The sequence below is a fragment of the Silurus aristotelis genome (assembly GCF_946808225.1).
Source record: "Silurus aristotelis genome assembly, chromosome: 6".
NCBI lineage: Eukaryota > Metazoa > Chordata > Actinopteri > Siluriformes > Siluridae > Silurus > Silurus aristotelis.
The window spans coordinates 27,168,954-27,190,316 of NC_139579.1; the positions used below are offsets into that span (position 1 = coordinate 27,168,954).

At 36.0% G+C, this 21,363-nt stretch overlaps 1 protein-coding gene across 4 annotated transcripts in view; it reads right to left on the reverse strand.

Annotated features, from left to right (window-relative positions):
• The window catches only part of alk (ALK receptor tyrosine kinase), a 479,320-nt gene that overhangs the window by 74,893 nt on the left and 383,064 nt on the right, over positions 1 to 21,363 (reverse strand). For all 4 annotated transcript variants that reach the window (XM_083544512.1, XM_083544514.1, XM_083544515.1 and 1 more), the window contains one exon: positions 7,252 to 7,379. In XM_083544512.1, coding sequence (XP_083400638.1) covers positions 7,252 to 7,379 — 128 coding nt within the window. The remainder of the gene's footprint in view (positions 1 to 7,251; positions 7,380 to 21,363) is intronic.

Consider the following 21,363-nt stretch of genomic DNA (forward strand, 5'->3'; position numbering starts at 1 on the left):
ACTGGAGGGGCAACAGAAAGACAGGGCTGTAGAAGGGCAACAACCCAGCAACAGGACTGCTATCTGCTCCATTGTGCATGGCGTAATAAGCACTGCCATAGCCTGGAAAAAAAACACCAGCAGGCTATTGGTTCCTGACTAAACTTTATCAGGATCAACCTGTAATTTTTTTGTTCGATTTATGGTGCGATTTTGAATCCAGCCCTCAATGGGTTGATGATTTTGGTTGACACTCAGCACTGTTATTTCAATTTGTTCTCAACTAATTACACAATGTATGTTAGTAGTATTTTCATCCTGAATATTTCATTCATCAAAATACAACGTGCAAATTAAGTGTTCCCTTCATTCTTTCCTGGAAATTTGTGCTAGTTCAGACACATGGGTGTTAGTAAAGTCGGGTACTAATGAAGGTGAGGAAAGGAATCCTGGGGTGCAGTCAGTGTTCCAATTCAAAGCTGTTCAAAGGGGTTGAGGTCAGAGTTCTATAGCAGGAGATCTTCCACTCCAACCCATACAAAGCATATCCTTATGGAGTTTGCTTTGTGCACAGGGGTATTGTCATGCTGGAACAGGTTTGGGGCACCTAGATCAAATGAAAGGAAAATTTTATGCTACTGATGATTACATTTTGGGAAGGGGCCACGTATGACTGAGAAAGTCAGGTGCCCCTTACTTTTGTCCATATAATGTAGATTAGTAGATATCAAGTAGCAATATAAAAATGTTAGCTTTGAAACACTGAATGCAAAGATATATCCTATAAAATATAGAAAAAGCTTGCAAGTAAAAAACACACCTAATAGACTAACCCATTTGATCATGGCTGTATTGTAATATATTACTCCATCCTTTCTATTGAACTTGTGCCACCTTTCGCTTAAAATAAGAAAGATGAATTGTAAAGACAAGTCGAATAAATGAGAAGAAGAAACACATCTCAGGGACACTCCTGCTTTAATCAGTAGACCAATAGAGAGCAAAAATTAGTGATTGAATGTCTCTCCATTCCGCTCCCCATCAGGGATCGGTATGTGCTAACTGCATGCACTCATGCACTTCAAAACCAGGGAAGACCTTGCGAATATAAATGGATCTCCTCAAATTTGCCCAGAACTTGACTCGGGCTGCCAGCTATGGTTTTTATGGTGTCAGTTTAATCAAAATCAGGTATGTCAGGGGTCACTTAAGGTGGGCAACGAAAACGAATGGTAGAGGACTTAACATTTTATGAAAATAAAATGTTAAATGGCTGATCAGTACCTGACTCACAAAATGAAATGATGCAGGTAAAAGAAAATTCTGGATATACTGGCACTTATATACTGCAGTAGTTCACTGAGATAAAAGATTATATAGTATTTTAAGTATATATATATATATATATATATATATGTGTGTGTACCATAAGGGGCAAGCGCTCAACCGTCAGCATGGTGTGGAAGGACCGCGCTAAGGTGGTGCAGCCCAGCGCAGCAAACAAGGAGGCGTGGCATCTTTACAAGACACGGCTGGAGCTCAATTAGTGTGGCGGCCCCACACTGTCTTCAAGGCCGGCGGCGCTTATAAAAGGCTGCCGGGAGGACGGTGAGGTATAAAACCTTGGGTTCCCGACTAATGGCTACTCGTGCTCCTATTTCTCTCACTACAGTCAAAATAAAGAAATACGGCAGATGCGAAAGAGGAATTCCCGCCAGACCCTTGCAACGCCTCGTAAAGAAGGGAGACTCTCGGCCTTGCGGCAGGAAGTCCCTGACCCCTACGAGCCGATGGCCCGCTCCTTTTCCCACTCCAGCCACGCTTCACCCTCTTTCCTGGGCCCCAGAACACTACCCACTTTCTTTTACTTTTAGTTTTGGTCACAAATATAGACACTTCACCCCCGATTTAAGTTCCCCCTGACTGTGTTCAGCCTGACGCAGCGGCGAGTCGTTAAATATCAAGTGTTGCTCAAAGTTAAATATTACAAAATCAAGACAATAAATAAAAAAAACTATGGCAATCTATATTTAATAGTTGGAAATTTACACAGCATAAGTATCACCTCTCCTATATAAATATATATATATACACACACACACACACACTTCCTATATTATATTATATATTATACTATAATTAATTTTCAGTTCGAAACCAGATACAATATTCTCAGAATATGTTTTAAAAAAAGCAATTTTAATATTTTAAAACTTTACATATTGTGCACCTCTTTGGTCAAAACTTCTTCAAATTCATTAATAAAAATTTGAAACTTGTTCTAAAAAGACCCTATTTTTATTTTAGTCCCTGGGTTAATTGACATATCACCAGGAGTCCCAATTCCCTTCCTGTACTCAGGTTATCATCTGTGTGGACTTCACATCCACATACATAACTGTGTGGGTTAACTTCTGGTTTTCCTTTTTTTTTTTTTCTGATTCCCTCAAAGCATGCTAGTAGGTGAACTGGGTAGATTACCATAAATCTTAGCTGTGAATGTTTGGGGGTGTCTCCCAACCGATAAAAGAATAGTAGAAACATTTTTTTGTGTAATATTTAATGTGTTTGTCCTTTTGCATCAATCCCAACCAGAATTAAAGCTTGTTAAAATACACAAAACCACGTTATTTCTAATGTTCTGCTTTCACTGAGACCAGTAATACGATTTTCAAAGCAAATTATTTTGATCATTTGATCAACAATATAAAAACATTGAACACCACATCTTTAGTGCATCGTTCCATGCAATATGTTCACTTCATTAAAGGTAGATAAAAAACAGCCAGATCTTCTTTCTCATCTTTCCCCATCACACACACCTCCTCCCCACACCGAACAGTTAGCTTAGAGACCAAGTCCATCACACGCATGCTGTGTGGCATGTAATTTGAGCTCCGGTGGCAGGTGTGTGAGGGATAAAGCATGTCAATCTGTTAATGTCTGATGCAGGACACTGATGAGTCTAAAGGACAGCATCCAGAACACGTGAGTACACGCGGTGCTTCAGGGAAGTACATACTGTCTGAAGAGTGACACAGGGGATTTGATTGTCCAAATACAGGGAACTGGTTGGGCTCCAGATCCCTGGAACAATTAGAAATCTGTCTGAAGCTGCATTTGCATGACAGCCCGTGTGTGTGTGTGTGTGTGTGTGTTTCTGTTTTATTTATTTATTTAATTGCTTCATTCCCTTTTTTGTTCTTAAGCCTCACATGTGTACTTTTCAACAAATTCTTATTGCCATGCCTTTAAACTAAGCTGCTTTAAATTATCAGTATTTATGGCATTAATTTAGTGTACTTACAGCTCATAAATGATATAGCTCATGGTTTGTCTTAAGGGATGTTTAATAGAGTGCTACAATTTTATTGAATTAAAACCCCAAGGGAGGCAGAAGGGGGTGTGGGGGGGTGTGTGTGAAAAAAAAAATACATTGTCTGTGTTTGCATGGAAGAGCTTTTATCTTTAGTGCCTGAGCTGCACTTGTCAGACAATAAATGGGGAAGTGACACAGAAGCAGTTATGCTTTATTCAGATATCTCAAGTCACAGACAGAAACGCTCAGTGTTTTATCGTGATTGAATGATTGATAATAGATCTCTTTTTTGCAAATGTTTCTTTTTGAAGAAGATAACCAAACGTTCCTAGCACTCTGATCGAGCATGCAATAGACTGTATAATACGCAAATACAAGTTATGTATTAAAATAGGCTAGAATTTGCTTACTTAGTTGTTTGTTTATGGGATTTTATGTTTATGGTTTGTTTGTGTTTGGAATTAGTTATTTATACAGTGTCAGTATTTATACAGTTTACCTGTAAAAATCTTTTGTGAAAGACACATGCATGTACATCAGATAATTTAACAGTATGAAGATTTACCCTGCTGAAAAAAATATGAATAAATATACAAATGTTAAACTTTATATTTACATAAAGGGAGGAAAAATCCCTTATAGTGAATAACAGCTTTATACACTCTTGGCATCCAGGCAGTTCACTGTCTTTTAAACTTTTAGCTGAAATTCCTTTAATTCCTTTTGCCAAAGGGGTTTTTCACTAGTTCGATATTTCTGAAACTGCGATCCAGTTCACCCCATTGCAGTTCAATGGGATTTAGGTGCAGTGACTGGGCAGGCCATTTCATGATAGATAACACTCCATCTGACTGTTTGCTCTCTAAATAACACTTATAGAGCTTGGCAGTATACTTCGGTCCAATGTCTTATTGTATGATAAAGTTTGTACCAAATATCAAAGTCCAGACAAAATTGCATCGTTTTGAATTATGGAATGGTATCCAGTATTTCTTTAACCTGGAATAAGTCTTCAACATTCCCTGCTCCAAAACAACCCCAAGATTGTATAGTTTGTCGAGTTTCTAGTTATATATATATATAGATAATATATTATATAAAATTATTACTATTATATTATAAATATATAACCAAAAACTTGACAAACTATACAATCCTGGGGTTGTTTTGGAGCAGGGAAAGTTGGAGACATATTCCCTAATATAAAAATGACCCTAAATACAGACATTTGGCACACTGCATTTAAATATGCTTGTCTTCAGCATAATCGTACACATAAAAAAAAAAAAACTGTTGGATTTATCCGAATTACCAACAACATTATCACTTGGCCCTGGTGAACTGATGTCAACGTTTTAGCACTCGTTACATCTTGCACCAGAATATGTGAATTCTATGGAAATATCTAGATCATATTCCTGTCTCACTTCCAGCATTCTCAGGTTAGACTCTGTTCAGGATAACTCAGTTACTGAGGAGAAATAAATGATGAAATATCAGTAAAGAATTCTAAGCGATCCGATTATGAGTCAGCGTCATAATATTAGTGTTTAACTTCATTTCGAAGGCCAGCGTCTCTAAATGCAGTGTGTTCAACGCAGCACTCAGATTCAATGCCTTTACATCTTTTATGCAACTGTCTGGGAATCTGAATGAGATTTTTAAATATCAAGGACATGATATCAAGTTATGAATAAGCACTTTTTTTTCATATTAAGAAATTAGTCATGATCATTTGTTGCATCAAACTAACATGTATTTATCCTTTTATTTCAGGACATATCTATTTAACATGTTTGTTGGTATAGTGCAGGGGTCTCCAATCTTTTCCAGAAAGGGCCAGTGTGGGTGCAGGTTTTCATTCCAACCAATCAATGGTCACACCTGATAGTCATTGAAAATGAAGATCATTAGATTTGAACAGGTAGAATTTGGTGTGGACTTGCTTGGTTGGAATAAAAACCTGCACCCACACTGGCCCTTTCTGGAAAAGATTGGAGACCCCTGGTATAGTGGAATATGCCCTGTTTGAGGTCTTTCAGGGAGGTCTTTCAGGGAAGAAAACAGAATACCTGACGAAGACCCACGCAGGCAATAGGGGAGCATGTGACACATATATTCTCATATATATCTTTATATCTCAAAAATTAGATTTTTTACTTATTTTGGATTTTATATAGTTTATAATCTTTATTTATCTGCCTTCTTTTTCTTGGTTTATTGTTCTCCCCATCCTATTCCCTCATGCCGGACAGTCGTATAAAGCATTTCACTGCATGTGTTACTCTGTATGTATGTGCATGTGACAAATAACATTTGATTTGATTTTATTAGACATATCGCAGGTAATAAAGCTACCCTATGTGCTGCCATGCTGACCTTTTTAAATTGACATACTGTATTTACAAGAAAACCGATTATTAAAGGAATTAAACTGATTTAACAAAATAAAAAAAAGAAGAAATGTAAAATTTGTCAGAACATAGTATTTTTCACATCATAACTCCTGCACTTAAAAAATAGAGAAAATACTTAGAAAATATATATGAAATTAAAACTCAAAATTTTCATCCATCACTTATAGAAATCCATTTTGTTTTCTATTTGTGTGACAAATCAGTGGTGATGAAAACGGTTTTGTGTTGCTGTCTTATGGGATTCTGACCCAGAGAAAAAGAAAAAAATATGTCAGAAAACATTTTTGGGGGAAAAAAAAGGAGATCGTGGGCTTCGGTGTGACGGCTTACGGTAGATAATGATAGTGAAAGCTCTATTAAAGACTGTTGTTGAAGAGACAGAGGTTTTTTTTTACCAGACAAAAGAAGAAAGGAGCGACCACGCTGATCTCACAGCACGGCATACGATATTTTTATCTACTGTATATTTAAAAAAATCTCACTAGAAAATGTGCTCGCAGTATAAACAACCATAAGTATAAACAATCCTCAGTTACACCTAAAAGCCACTTACAAGAACCGAAGGAGTACAGGAAATGACCGTTTTATATTCAAGCATAAAATAAAATTTTCAAATTATACAAAAATGTAAATGACAAAAGAAATAAATGTATAAATGGTAAATAAACTGTAGAATATGATCCGTTTTATATGATGATGATTATTACCTTTTAAGGTGGTTATGGTCATTTGTGAATGCATCCTATATTTTATTGAATTTTTTTAAAGAAAAATATAATATATATTGGAAATGATGTCAGGCCCTCTTCTGAATTAATGGTCTATAAATATCTGTGTGGAAGTTTAAGGGCCATTATAAAATGTTATATAAGCAATTTGGGACGATAAAGGCAATGAGCACGCAAATTGGTAGTGAAATCCCATTTAGAAAGAAATACTGTATGCAATTATATAGTGTGATAGTTGTTTCATTACTTATGCCATATTACAAAATAGTTGAAGGACTTGCATTCATGTACATTTCATATGTTAACACACAAGTTATTCCCTAACACCTACTGACAGAGTAAAGACATATTGGGGATGCTTTTATGGGGAAATAATTGATGTCTGCAGACACAGAGCAGATCATTTTCCTATAACACTACATCCTAAATTGTTTAATTTTAACCTTTTTTATTCTTTTCAATATTGTTGGTCTGCAAATGCAGTTAATTTTTCTGCTTTATCACTCATGTAGGACGTAAACAATCTTACGTTTTCCCTGTTTTGTAACGCACTGCTGGTGATACTTACATTCCAAGCCAGGTATAATTGATTATATTTAGATCTTTATGAGGCATTTGTCCATTCAAATCATCACTATACAATAACTATTTTAATAAACTCACAGTTTTCTTTATCTGTGAATACAGACTTTATAGAACGTGTTCATAAAATCATTGTTAATGTAACCTGCATTATAGGGATAATTTAGAGAACCAAAAAATCACAGGTCTCTTACACAGCATTAAAAGTTGAAACCAGCTTTCTTACCCATGGTGCAGTTGGTGATGAAGAGCTGGTCATACGTAGCCGTCTCGAGTTCCCCAGGTTGGTCGTAACTGGATGAAATCCTGAACGGTGTTTCCCGAGCTCCCAGGCTGAGGTGCACCACGGCCCAGCTGCCAAGGAAAGACAAAACCAGCAAGATCAGCATCAGGAGCAGGCATAAAAGTCGACGAAGTAGTGAAGTTGAGCTGTTTGGGGTCAGAGCAGGCCCTGAGTACCCTTCGTCTTCTCCCTGGGTTAGCTCAGTCATTTCTGGAGAGCTGGCAGAGGGAGAATCTTTGCTTTCAGACACCAAACCTGCTCCCTCAGCCATTTTAGGCTCAGTTTCCGTGTCACACATGCGCTATCAAAACCGAGATCCAGCTGTTGCTCTGGCTCGGTGGATGTGAGCAGATGTGAGTGTATGTACGGACGAGTGGAGAGATGCTCAGTGATCTGGCTTTACCAAACACCCCCTGTCATAATGTAGTCAGTGTGCAGGCAAATTTTATTAAGCAAATTGAATAGATTTCACTTTGCCTTTGGCTGACTAACCAATGACTTTCCTTCTCATTCATCATTCATCACTCCCTCCCTCTTTGTTTTCATAGCTGTCTGTCTGTCTCTCTCTCTCACACACACACACACACACACACACACACACACACACACACACACACACTCACATTCCCTCCCTCCATCCTCCCTGACCATCCCCACCCTCTTTCCCTCTGTGTTCACCTGGTTGTTGTGTTTTTGCATGCTTGTTAGCAGGCCTCTAATCTCGGCACAGGATTTTCCCTTGACATCCGATTCACTCAGTGTGAATAAGATCTGAGGAGCATGACAAAATGGCATCTCCAGTTGTTCTAAATAAACATGCAGATGGAGACAGATTTTTCCACAAAGTGGGAACCGAATTGGTTGCATATAAATCAGGAGGAGCTGAACAGTGTAAGTGAATAGGAACACCATTACCGAGCTATTGCAGCAGTACCGTCTCTGGAGAAAGGTTTTCACTAGGAGTACATGAAGTATTTGGCTGTATGAGCTCTTTTGATGTTGAAGCTGCTGCTGTCAAACCCGTTACTGTAGCAGTATATATATAAAAAAAAAAGACAAACCTTTCCAGTTCAGTTCTCAGACTGTGAGAAAAGGATTCTGTTAGAGAACAAGCTTCCTTGTTACAAACGTCTACCTATATATCTGTAGTTTTTTGAGGGAACTGTGTTGTGTGACAGAGGGAAAAAAAGGTCCTGTTCAATGTTATATCCAACCTACGGTAACGTGATAAAGCATGCAGGGAACATTTCATTGTTTTAGACATTAAGCTACCTTCTGCTGTTCATCAGAAATGGGATTTTACTGATGAAGATAGAGATGAATAAAAATAGATGTATATTTAGAAAAGTGCTACTGAAAAGAATAGTGCAATAATTTTAAATTAATAAAAATATTTATAAAACAAAGTGCAAATGATGTTAATAATTCTGATGATGTCTATTATTATATATATATATATATATATATATATATATATATATATATATATATATATATATATATATATATATATGTATATATATATATATATATATATATATATATTTTTAGTAGTAGTTGTAGTTGTAGTGGTGGTATTAGTAATATATCTACATTATAAGGAGTAGCCTAATTACTTTTCAATATGAGCAATTGTGCATATTAAATAAACGATGTATTCATTTCAACAATGTTAAAATGTTCCACAAATTAGAATTTGGCAGCGATTACAATACCACCTAAAATTAGAGATGGCACTGATTTAAGATTAATATTGTTATTTCTACAAACTGATGGACTGCAATTTGGAAAAACCTATTGGATGGTGGATTCTGTACGTATCAGTAACAAAAATGGTATTGTGCCATTTCTAAATAGAATAATACACCTTATTGCAGATTTTAGAATGAATATTTATATATACATGCACTGTTGAGCTTTCCAATGGAGAAATATATTAAAAATTATATATATATATATATATATATATATATATATATATATATATATATATATATATATATATATATATATATATATATATATTTTTTTTTTTTTTTTTTTTTTTTTTTCTTGTCCGAGAGGAAACTCTTCCCTGTGTGTGCTATTAATGCTATTAACAGTTACTGTTTACACTTTTCTTCATTCTGATTCACATTATAATTTATGCGATTATTTCAGGTGAAGCATCCTGCTCTGTTCTTTCCATGGTGTGGGTTTCATTACAGTATGAATGCTGTAATTACCTAATAACGCTGTTTGATTCCTGAGCACGGACCAGCGCGATCTGAGGTGTGGGGGTTCATCAACTGTTTCAAATTCGATTAATCTCCTTTTTGAAGCTGCAGACGAGCCATGTTTTGTTTGGATTAGACCTCAATATTCAAGGTCACTGCTGGTCATTCTGAAGTTCGCTCCTGTTTAAAGAAGTGCTCATTTACATTTGAATGTCTCCCTGATGCTATTGATTGACAACAGGGAAGCCAAAACACATACAAAGTGCTTCTGTGTTACTAATTGATCTATGAGCTTTTACATCTGCCAATGCAAGACATAGTGAAGTCATTATCATTTTATTAGGAACAGCTGTAAAGATGCAGATACAGGTCAGGGATAGACAGTTCAGGTTTACATCAAACTTTAGAAAGTGAATTAGTATGAGGTTTGTGATTTTAAGCATGGCATGAATCAGGGTCCCAGATGGGCTGCTTTGTGTATTTCAAAAGCAGCTGATGTCCTGGGATTTTCTCACACACCTGTCTCTAGGGTTGAAACAGAGTGATGCAATGAACGGAGACATGACTTAGTCAAAGATGTGTAAAATGAAACGCTTTGTTAATAATAAAGGTCAGAATAAAATTGGTTTACGCTAACAGGAGGGACACAGTAACTCAAATAATCACTGTTTACTACCGTGGTGAGCAGAAAAGCACCTCAGAAATGCACAGTTTACATGAAATGGTGTAAAAAACAAACAAATCAAAGGCAGAGGGTCTGACAGGCTAAAAAACCTCGTTGATAAGTGAGATCAGGATGCCTTTTTTAATGGCATAATATTATTATGTGAGAGAAATCATGGCTTCTAATGTGATGGTTAGGAAGATCCCTGGTGGTCATTTGCTTGGACAGAGACTGAAAGCAAAAATGAACTTTCACCTACACAAAAGAAATTAGTATGAACAGTTGGCAATTGACACATTTGTACAAATTGTGTTATCTCCTTTCCAGTTTGATGACTCTACTCTTGATTGAAATTTTTTTCCAACCAAAAAGTGTTTGTATGCAAGAGGGCGACACATTATAATGGATTTTAAATGAATCTGTATAATCGGTGGTTCATTTGCAGCTTGTTTTCTCAGCTTTCTTGAAAGTAAGTCAGAGTTCTAAACTCTGAACTCTCGATGTACTGAGGTGTTGTCAAATATCCATGTGCTCAACTGGTACTGAAGATATGACATGGTTAGCAATTTTACACAATAGTGGCTCCGCTAATGATTTCCCATTTGGTTTGTCCCTCAAAATTAGTGCTAATGGATGCAATTAGTGTGCTAAGCCACACCACTACAGGCAGCAATGCAGTAATAACACACCTACAGACAAAAAATGACTGGCAGGTTTTCTTGCTGATCAGCTTTTCTTTCCCTTCTAGATTTATTTTTGTAAAAATTTGGACTTTTTTTTTTTTTTATTAAGACCTTAACTTTCAAATTTGTGCTTTGTCATGCTGTAACAGGTTTGGGTCTCTAAGTTCAAGGGACGGTAAAATCACATCCAAAGACATCTAATACAATTATGTGTCTCCAATTTAGTGGTTACAGAATCATATATGGTTGGAAAAGTCAGGTGTTTCAGTACTTTTTATCATATAGTTTTTCTTTGGGGGACATAATCAGCTCGCTAGTTGCTCGCTAGCTCGCTATCTTTTCTAACATCACACCCTTTTGTGTATCGTTGTGATACATTTTTTATGTCGTGTTTTCCTTGTCATACGTGAATGCATAATGCTTTTTTTTCAGCTGCGTGCGTGCGTGCGTGCGTGCGTGCGTGTGCGTGTGTGTGTGTGTGTGTGTGTTAGCGACAGTTACATTTATTTCCTAAGTCTTGACTTTGGTGCTGGAACATGATTTACATGCTAACTGCTTGTATCAGGGAAAGTGACGCTGCCATCTTATCAAACATCTTTATGAAAATGTTCAAACAATTTCCTCAAACAATAAAAAATAATAAAAAAGACATAATATTACCAGTGGCAGTCTGTGTAATTCAAGTCAAGTCAAGTCAAGTATATATATATATATATATATATATATATATATATATATATATATATATATATATATATATATATATATATATATATATATATATATAAAAGCAGTTGAGACAACATGGGACGAGGAAAAACAGTAAGAGTAGCACTGACCAGTACAGTAGGTTGCGTAAGAAGGATTGTCCATATACAAGTAATAAAATAAATACTGTATATGTAAACATTTGGCTGGATGTAAACTTTTGGCTCAACAGAAGGGTGCAAACAGCAGTTTGTGCTTAGTTGGGTGGTGTCCTACCTGAATTAATCCAACTCCTAATACCATCATTATGATGTCACGACAATAGAAACCATCAGTATTATAGAGAAATGGAGTATAACAGAGTGCTGTATGACAGACAGTTATCTCATACAGTGAGAACGAATGGCATTACTAAAGCAAGAAACCCAATGAATGCAACGCAATAAAAGTGTTTTTTCACTGCAGCCACAGCTTCACGGTCCGCATACATCATCTCTAACAGAAGCATCAATATTAACCTCAGAGAATGACCCAGGCTGTGCATTATTTTGTGCATTACGGTTTTCCTGGGGATTTCAAATAAGGTACACCCAAGAGAAAAGCTCTTGAATTTAATGAAGAGAATAGATTATTGAGAATAATGTAATTTACATTTCTGGACAAAAATCTATTAAAACATAAGCTACTGATGGCCTTGATGGCCAGCCACTGAATAGAATCTATTTAACTTCAGAAATAGGGAGATATGTAGGTGCCGTTTACACCTGCAGTAATGCATGTGTCCTCAGTGGCCACCTGCAAATGGATTAGTTGAGAAATAGTGTTACAGTTGGTGCTCCATTTTTTTTTTAGCTAAAATGTTGTGAGAAAAATGTATGCACTATTTCATATGTTCTGATCACATGGCTTGCTATGAGAGCGCAGATGATAAGTGAAGCTATGAAAATCTGTAGCTGTTCATGTTCATGTTGTTTTAGTGTCACCCATCTGCTTAGTGACAAGTTGATTTCCAATTTTTTTTAAATTAATTTTCTGATCAAGGTAAAAAATACAGCTGATCTGCTGCTCCTCAGTTGCTTAAATATATACCAATAAAGCAGAAGTCCCAGTGCAAGTTATTACTCCACCCATTACAATCTATTACTTTCTTTCCTTACTCTCTATCTCTTCTTTTATGTTCATTTGTGCCATCCTTTTTATTTTCTTCCTTCCTGCAACCCCTGCTTCTTTACTTCTTTCCATCCCTTCTTCTTTTCTTCCTTCCTTAGATCCCTCCTTCTTTTCCTATTTTCTTCCAATCTTTTTTTTCTTCCTTAGCCATGCCTCATTTTTTCCTTTTTTCTTTGTATCTATCCCTCCCTCTTTGTATTCTTTCCTTCCTCTCTCCCCTCCTTCTTTCCTTTCTACTATCCCTCCTTCTTTTCTTCCTCTGATCCCTTATCCTTCCTTTATTCATACTTTCATCCCATTCCTCCCATCCTCCCATCCTTCCTCCCATCCTTCCTTCCTTCCTTCCTTCCGTCCTTCCTTCCTTCCTTCCTTCCTTCCTTCCTTCCTTCCTTCCTTCCTTCCTTCCTTCCTTCCTTCTTCCCATTTCTCCTTTTATCCTTCCTCTCATCCTTCCTCCCTCTCCCCAATGCAGAGAGAAAGTAAGTAAATAAACATCAGATGAAATGACAAGTAAAAGCTTGTTTTTTCACACGTGTATTCACTCTATAGTGATGGAAACAGTTTCAGACGTTTCAGTGTGGACGAGCAATGCTTAAAAAGCAGCAGTGTAGATAGAGAGCGTTTGTAAAACAAAAGCACAGTGTTCGCATCGGTCCTCGTAATATGTTAATGTAGCCTTGATCTATGAGATGCATTTGACCCCATTCACAGCTGTATTTGGCAGAGTTCACTCACAATCCGATCCCCATCGATGCATGTTAATACGTGTGAAAACTGCACACAAACAAACAAACCCAGAAGAAAGAACCAATGCAGTGATGCCTCTGAATATAAGCAACACTATCAAGAGCATATCCAACACGAAAATACAAAATATAAATGAGTTTTTCGTTTCTTTCTTTGCATTTCCCCAAAGTAATTAACCAAAGCCATTTTCTGTGTGGAAACTTACCTTGGAACAACATTTGTGACTACACAATGCACTAACTAATATTCCCAGTGGTGTAGAGTTAACAACACAGTGCTTGTTTCTTGCGCTTATGCTTCGTGATCCGAGGAAAATTACTGCCAGGGAAATAAAGCAATGTTAAGCTTTCAGCTATTTCTTATGAAGGATGGAAGAAACAAACAACCTCAAAAACATGAAAAAAGCACATATTGGCATTAGCAAAAAGGATTAAATCTTATATATCTACTATTTATTTATCTGGGTTAACATTTTCTAACCCAACAGGACAGGACAGGAGAAGAAAAGAGACGAGAGGGGAAAAGGAAATGGAGGCATACTTTATAATTGGACTGTTATTTAATTTTGTGCTGAGGCAGAATATATTAAAGGTATTAAAGAGGAGGCAATGACAAATTTCCACATGAATGAATAAAACAGTCTTTGGCAGCAAATTTATATATATATATATATATATATATATATATATATATTCAATTTTTGTGCTTCCTTCATAATCCTTCTCTTTTCTTCCTACTTTCTTTCTTTCCTTCAATTATTGTTTCCTTCATTTTTTCCTCCTTCTTTTCTTCATTCTTTCCTTCATTCCATAATTTCTTCTTTCTTTTCTATCTTCATGATCATCATTATTGTCAGTAGCATCATTTTCATAATCATCAGCATATATACATATACAGTGTATATATATATATATATATATATATATATATATATATATATATATATATATATATATATATATATACACAGTACAGACCAAAAGTTTGAACACACCTTCTCATTCAAAGAGTTTTCTTTATTTTCATGACTATGAAAATTGTAGATTCACACTGAAGGCATCAAAATTATGAATTAACACATGTGGAATTATATATGGAATTATATACATAACAAAAAAGTGTGAAACAACTGAAAAATGTCATATTGTAGGTTCTTCAAAGTAGCCACCTTTTGCTTTGATTACTGCTTTGCACACTCTTGGCATTCTCTTGATGAGCTTCAAGAGGCAGTCACCTGAAATGGTCTTCCAACAGTCTTGAAGGAGTTCCCCGAGAGATGTTTGGCACTTGTTGGCCCTTTTGCCTTCACTCTGCGGTCCAGCTCACCCCTAAACCATCTCGATTGGGTTCAGGTCCGGTGACTGTGGAGGCCAGGTCATCTGGCGCAGCACCCCATCACTCTCCTTCTTGGTCAAATAGCCCTTGATGCCTTCAGTGTGACTCTACAATTTTCATAGTCATGAAAATAAAGAAAACTCTTTGAATGAGAAGGTGTGTCCAAACTTTTGGTCTGTACTGTATGTGTATGCATAGGATGAGAGATTCGGGAAAATTCCCCTATCACGCTTTGACTCTTCACATTTTGTTCTTAAATATTCTTTTTTCAGATGTTAATAATTTCAGAGAAAAAGAAAAATCATGGACAGATGTTAGAAGAAATGCAAAAGTTTCTCAAAAGAATAATCAATATTTTAAAAGTGTTGTTTGATAGGGGGGATAAAAGCATATTTTCCATCTTCAGAAGAACTGTGCTTGAACATGTGATGATGGCGTTCTGCTTCCCCGGAGTCTTTATGTTCTCCTCTATAATTGTACTATTTCATCATTTCTCCTTAAAATACAGCTCAGTTACTATGTGGAAGCAGTGATCAGTTGTTGAGACCTGGATGGATAAAAAAGTTCGTTTTCAATTTGACCTTGATATTCATTCATTCATTCATTTTCTCCCGCTTATCCGTAATTCGGGTCGCGGGGGCAGCAGTCTAAGCAGGCCCCCGCCTTCGACTGCTGCCCAATCCTCACAGCACCGTCCCTTACGGTCCCTCCCGCAGGTGGTGAGCCCACGGGAAGACCTTGATATTATTTAACAAAAAAAAAAGCCTTCAGTAGGCATTGACTGAGGACAAACCTGTTCCTCTGCTCACTAGAAACCACAAGAAGGCCATGAAAGGTAAGAAAACACATGTATAACCTGCAGCAATAGTGCATGCTGACACAGTGGTGATGAGTATAAACATTCCATGTGTTGAGAGTTCCATCCAGTGGAAGCTCATAAATATGTGGGAAACATTCAACTGAAATGTCACTGCACATATAAAGGTGTTAACTTTCTGGATCAGCTCATAAATGTGGTGTGCAAAAGACGGAAGAGCAGAGATGCCAAGACGGATTACAAAGAGAGAAAAAAAGTCGTTTGGTATATTGAACGTAACATTCCATCTTAATTTAATTCAACTTTAATGCAGTAAAAACCTGATCACGAAGCAGCTTTGCAAAAAATCCGGATGTAGATTTAGATCTATAATGAACAAATTAAAGGTGACAGTGGCAAAAAACTCCATGAGACAACATGATGAAGCAATAGAGCGAGTGCTCTCGAGGGTCACGCCGATATTTATAAAATACAGACAGTATACAGGTTTAAGACCAACAGTAAATTAAAATGATTGGTACAAAATGTGCTGATCTCAAAAAACAGAATATGCAGCAATTGAAGATAAGATTTTATGCTAATGCTGTAAGCAGCCATGTTGATTTCATGCTAAGTCCAGGGACAAGGAGACCATACAAGGTTTAAACAGAGAGCTGCTTCTGAGTTTTCCGAAATTCAAGACCTGCGATGAGAATTGACAGTTTTTATGAAAACAGCAAAGCTCTTGGGGAGAAATGTAGACTATCTATATAAGATTATTGACTTGAGCGTGTGTAAGACTCAGGCATAATCTATTTATTACGATAAAGTGCTTCGCTACATGAAACTGTCCATACAAGCAGAAGGTGACTCATAAGTGTATAAAGCTCCATGGGTGGCATGTGTGTGTGGTTGTGCAGAAACACGATAATGAACACAGAGAGTTTAGTTCAAATCTACTGGGAAGCGTTAGAGCACAGTCGGAGCTAATCGTATTATATCTGTATTTGGTACTGCGATGTGTCTGGGGAGGAAGAGAAAGCAGCAAAACAGGACAAAGTATGACCTGGATATTTACAGCTACAATTTTAGATTCAGTAATTCAGTCACAAGACATAATCAAGACATGCTGTTATATATGAGCTAGGAACAAATCAAAAGCAAAGATTATGCTAAACTATTAAGTAAAATATGTAAGAGGGGTTATGTAAGATAATATATATATATATATATATATATATATATATATATATATATATATATATATATATATATATATATATATTAGGGGTGTGGGTCGGTACATACCTCGTTTTTAAATCACAGTTTGGTACATTTACATTTACATTTGCGGCATTTAGCAGACGCCCTTATCCAGAGCGACGTACAAAAGTACTTTGAGTCTCTAGCAATGAATAAATCTACACTGATACGCCAGATTACAAATTTTATATAAATATAACTCTTAAATTCTACAAAGCAAATTTGGAAAGTGCTAATTTAAGGTACAATTTCGGTACAGTTGGGGGGAAGAAATGAAAAACATAAAAATGCTTGTAATTTTTTAAATAATGCAGTTTATTATTATTATTATTATTATTATTATTATTATTATTATTTGTGATTAATATTTAACAGTTTAAATTTATAAAACTATTTCAAATAAAATGTCTGCTTGGTTCAATAATATATAAAATTATATTTTACAATATTTTATATAAATAGAATAAATGATTAATGCAATACACTTTTTTATTATATTGAGTAATTAAATATTGATGAATAAATGGAAAAAAATGAAATGGTTTACATTTGAAAGACCCCGTTTGGGTAATACAAATATGTATGCAAGTCTGTGTTTTACATTTAAATATATATATATTTTTTTTAAAGATATGATCTCCTTCACTGTTCTACTTACTTCAGCCTACATTAGCAAATGTCTTCACTCCTTCCATCCCTTATTTATTCACTTTCTCTACATGCAAAATTGTCAGAATCTGTTCTTCTTTAAGAAAAAAATTCTTAAAGCTGGACATAAAACACTAAAGAATCAATAGCGCTAGCGTTAGCCGCTAATCAGGAGGTGGCACTATGGATTCAAAATTCAAGATTTTTCTTTTTTCAACTTTTCATTTCACTGCAACTTTTTTACTTCAACTATTTTTTTAAACACAGGTGCAAATTTATTGTCAGCTGCTTCATTAATTTAATCAGAGCAGCTCAAAGTTTCCAGCTCCAAGAACTCCAGGAAAATAAGTAAATATACATATGGTACCATATAGTTTAAAAAACAGAAATAGTTCATTAGCTAAGCAACACAGGTGCTTCTTGATGAAATACGGCAGCAAAGGCAGCCACATTAAAATAAGGTGACTTCATCCTAAACCAGACTGTAGATTGATCTATACTATTAGTGACAGTCATGGCAGGAGGATTACCATCTATATTTGAGCTGATCTTTTTTCCTGACTGCTTTGCTGACCTTATCTGTTACATTTCATCAAGTGCTGAGAGACATGACAGTCTCGGATTCATGTAGGTATTTATAAATAAATACATTATAGTATATGAGCTATTGTGTGCATCTTGACATGTTTTTAAATAAATAATATATACATTTTGTCTCAGATCAGAATATCCAGAATTAAAAATTGTAAAAAGTATTGTTTACATGGGTTTACATAGAGTGGAAGATCTTTAATGGCCTGCTATTGAGCACTAACCTCAACCCTATTGAACACTTTTGGGATGAATTAGAGAACCGACTGCACCCCAGGCTTCCTCACTTCACCTTCATCGGAACCTGACTTTACTAATGCTTTTGTGGATGAATTATCACATATCTCCATAAACACACTTTAAAATCTAGTGGAACATCTTCCCATAAAAGTGGAGGTAATTACAACAACAAATGTGGACTAAATGTGAAATGAGATGTTCAAAAAGCACATACAAATCCTATAGTCAGGTTTCCACAAACTTTTATTTACTTCTTTTCTACCTTTTAATTTGTTAAACGATTTTGTATACATCGAAGGTACAAAAAAAAGGATTAACCAGCGTTTATCTGGTTGCTAAGAAAAATGTTTGCAACATGGCCTTTTGGTGTGAAATTCTTGCTGGTGTTTAGATTCATGTAATTTTATTAATTTAATAGACACACAGGCCACAATAGATCCTGGAAATGGAGCTTTATGAACATGCCAAAATCACTAAATAGTTAGAGACCTAACCCAAAAGTAAAACAAAGGCTAAGTTTATTGCACCTTTAAATAAAAGTATCTTTCAAGATTTCTAGAACTCCATCATAGAACAATACCCTCTGGCTGGCAATTTGTAATGAAAACCTGCATACTGTTATACAGGTTTCTTTATCATTCTTTGCTTCTCAAAATGTGTTTGAGGAAGAAACTAATAGGAAGAATGCGTTAGAATAAGCACACACTGTCCAATCTAATTATACAGATGACAGAACCACCATTACGGTGTATTTTTTTCTGTTTCTGGATGTGATTTTATGTTTAGCATTCAGGGAAAACACACCATGAAGCCACTTGACTGTAGCAGCCTTTCTGACTATGAAAGTAAATATGTGACATGGCCTATGTCAAGCTACCTAGACAAACTAGATTAAATCCAACCAAAAACTACCATTATAATAGTATAACTTTAAAACTTCATTATGGATGAGTTCAGTATGAGGCAAATTGGCTGTTAAACACTGCTGTGATAGAAACGGTCAAGCAGCGTTATCATTGTTATTGTCAACAGCGTCACCCTAATCCTTCACTGTTTTCTTCCACGGCATGATCGCCATCGCTATCATCAGTAGCGCCATTATAATCATCATCATCATCATCATCTTTAGTGTCATCATCGTCTTCGTAATCATCATTGGCAAAGAGCTTGTTCATTCTAGAATCAGAAGCTGTGCTGTATTTCTGTACTAAAGAATGCCACTGACAGTAGTTGTGAATGTAACATGAATGATATTTCCGATAGGCTTATTTTATGTGTTATTTCTATAGAAACAGCTATTAGTGCTACAAGTATTGTTCCTGTAGTAACATACACAAGGGCTTTTATGATGCACATGCATTCAACAAATGTGTTATTGCTTAACAACAACAAAAACAATGTGGTAAAGGTATCTTATAGCTCCAGAATTGATTACTTTTGTTTCACAAACTGTTGTGTGTGATTCCTTACTTACTGTATATCATAACACAGGGGCGTGGTAAAGCAGCAGCTGTGAGTGGGAGGACAGGGTGAGTAACAAGTGAGTGGTTACACAAGTGTCTGTGTGTGTGTGTGTGTGTGTGTGTGTGTGTGTGTGTGTGTGTGTGTGTGTGTGTGTGTGTTTATGAAACAAATCTGTGCAATACCAGATTACGGGAGAGAGAAAGAGAGAAAGAGAAAGAGAAGAGAGAGAGAGAGAGAGAGAGAGAGAGAGAGAGAGAGAGAGAGAGAGAGAGAGAGAGACAGTTGGCACACTACCAAGCAGTTAAAAAAAATGACAATGTTAAGCAGCATCACGCTGTGCGATTATTAGCGATTTAAATTTTTGGTAAATTTTTATTTATTTATTTATTTTTGTGGCACCAACCCAGCTGAAATACATTAAGCTAAAAAAAAAATTAAAGAAAAATCTGCATCAGAATCCAAGCAGGAGTCGTCAATTTCACACATAGGATATAATATTATATGCTTATATTAAGTATATGTACTGAATATGTATATGTATTTGTATCTATGGCAGATGGCACTGGGGGTTACCCCCCAAAAAAATCCTTTCTGCGTTACCAGATCTACAGAACAAAAGCAGCCTGTCAGACTGTTACAACATGTGGTGAGTCTGAATAAAGCTTGTTTAAGTTGGTGAAATATGTTCAAGTATATTTAAAATAAATATGCAATGCCGTGCCATTCCCTTAAAAGTCATGGGTTTTTAAAATGTTTTATTTAATTATCCTTGCTCCTTCCACCCACAACACCCAGTGGCATCAATTTCTCTAATGCATAAAGAATAATCTTTAGCTATGCCAAGAAACTATAAAAACTTTATATAGGATCACACTTTGCAAGAAAAGAGTCCACTAGTCATCCTAAGTGATTTTCCAGAATGTAAACATTAGCAATCATGTGACCCAACCATCAAAACACAGCTCGATGTTCTTTTTCAAAAACTTCAGTCTTTACCAATCCAACTTCATAGAACCGATGCCCAATATGATGCCTCGCGTGCCTGTTCCACCTCCCTAAGGCAAGCACAAAGCATTTGCAACATAAAGCAACCCTGAAATCGGCTTCCCGTATCTTTTGGACTGACTGTGTCATCAATTTTGACTGTCATCAAAATTGTCAGAAAAGGTTATTTTATATAAATGAAAATAAATATCACTTAATCAATAACTGCATCAAGCTGGTGACACACAGAAACAACTGCATTCTTTGTTTGGGAGGCTTTTTTCCAGGTGTGTGCCACAGCTTATATTAGTTTAGTTTGTTCCAGGGGGATTTCCCCTTCAGTCTTCTCTTCAGGAAGTAAAATGAATGTTCAATGGAGTTAAGGTTTAATGATCGACTTGACCAGTCCAAAACCTTCCACTTTCCCTCCCTGATGAAATCCTTTGTTGTTTTTATCTGGGTGGTTTGGCTCATCTGTCAATGTGTGTGTTTGTGTGTGTGTGTGTGTGTGTGTGTGTGTGTGTGTGTGTGTGTGTGTGTGTGTGT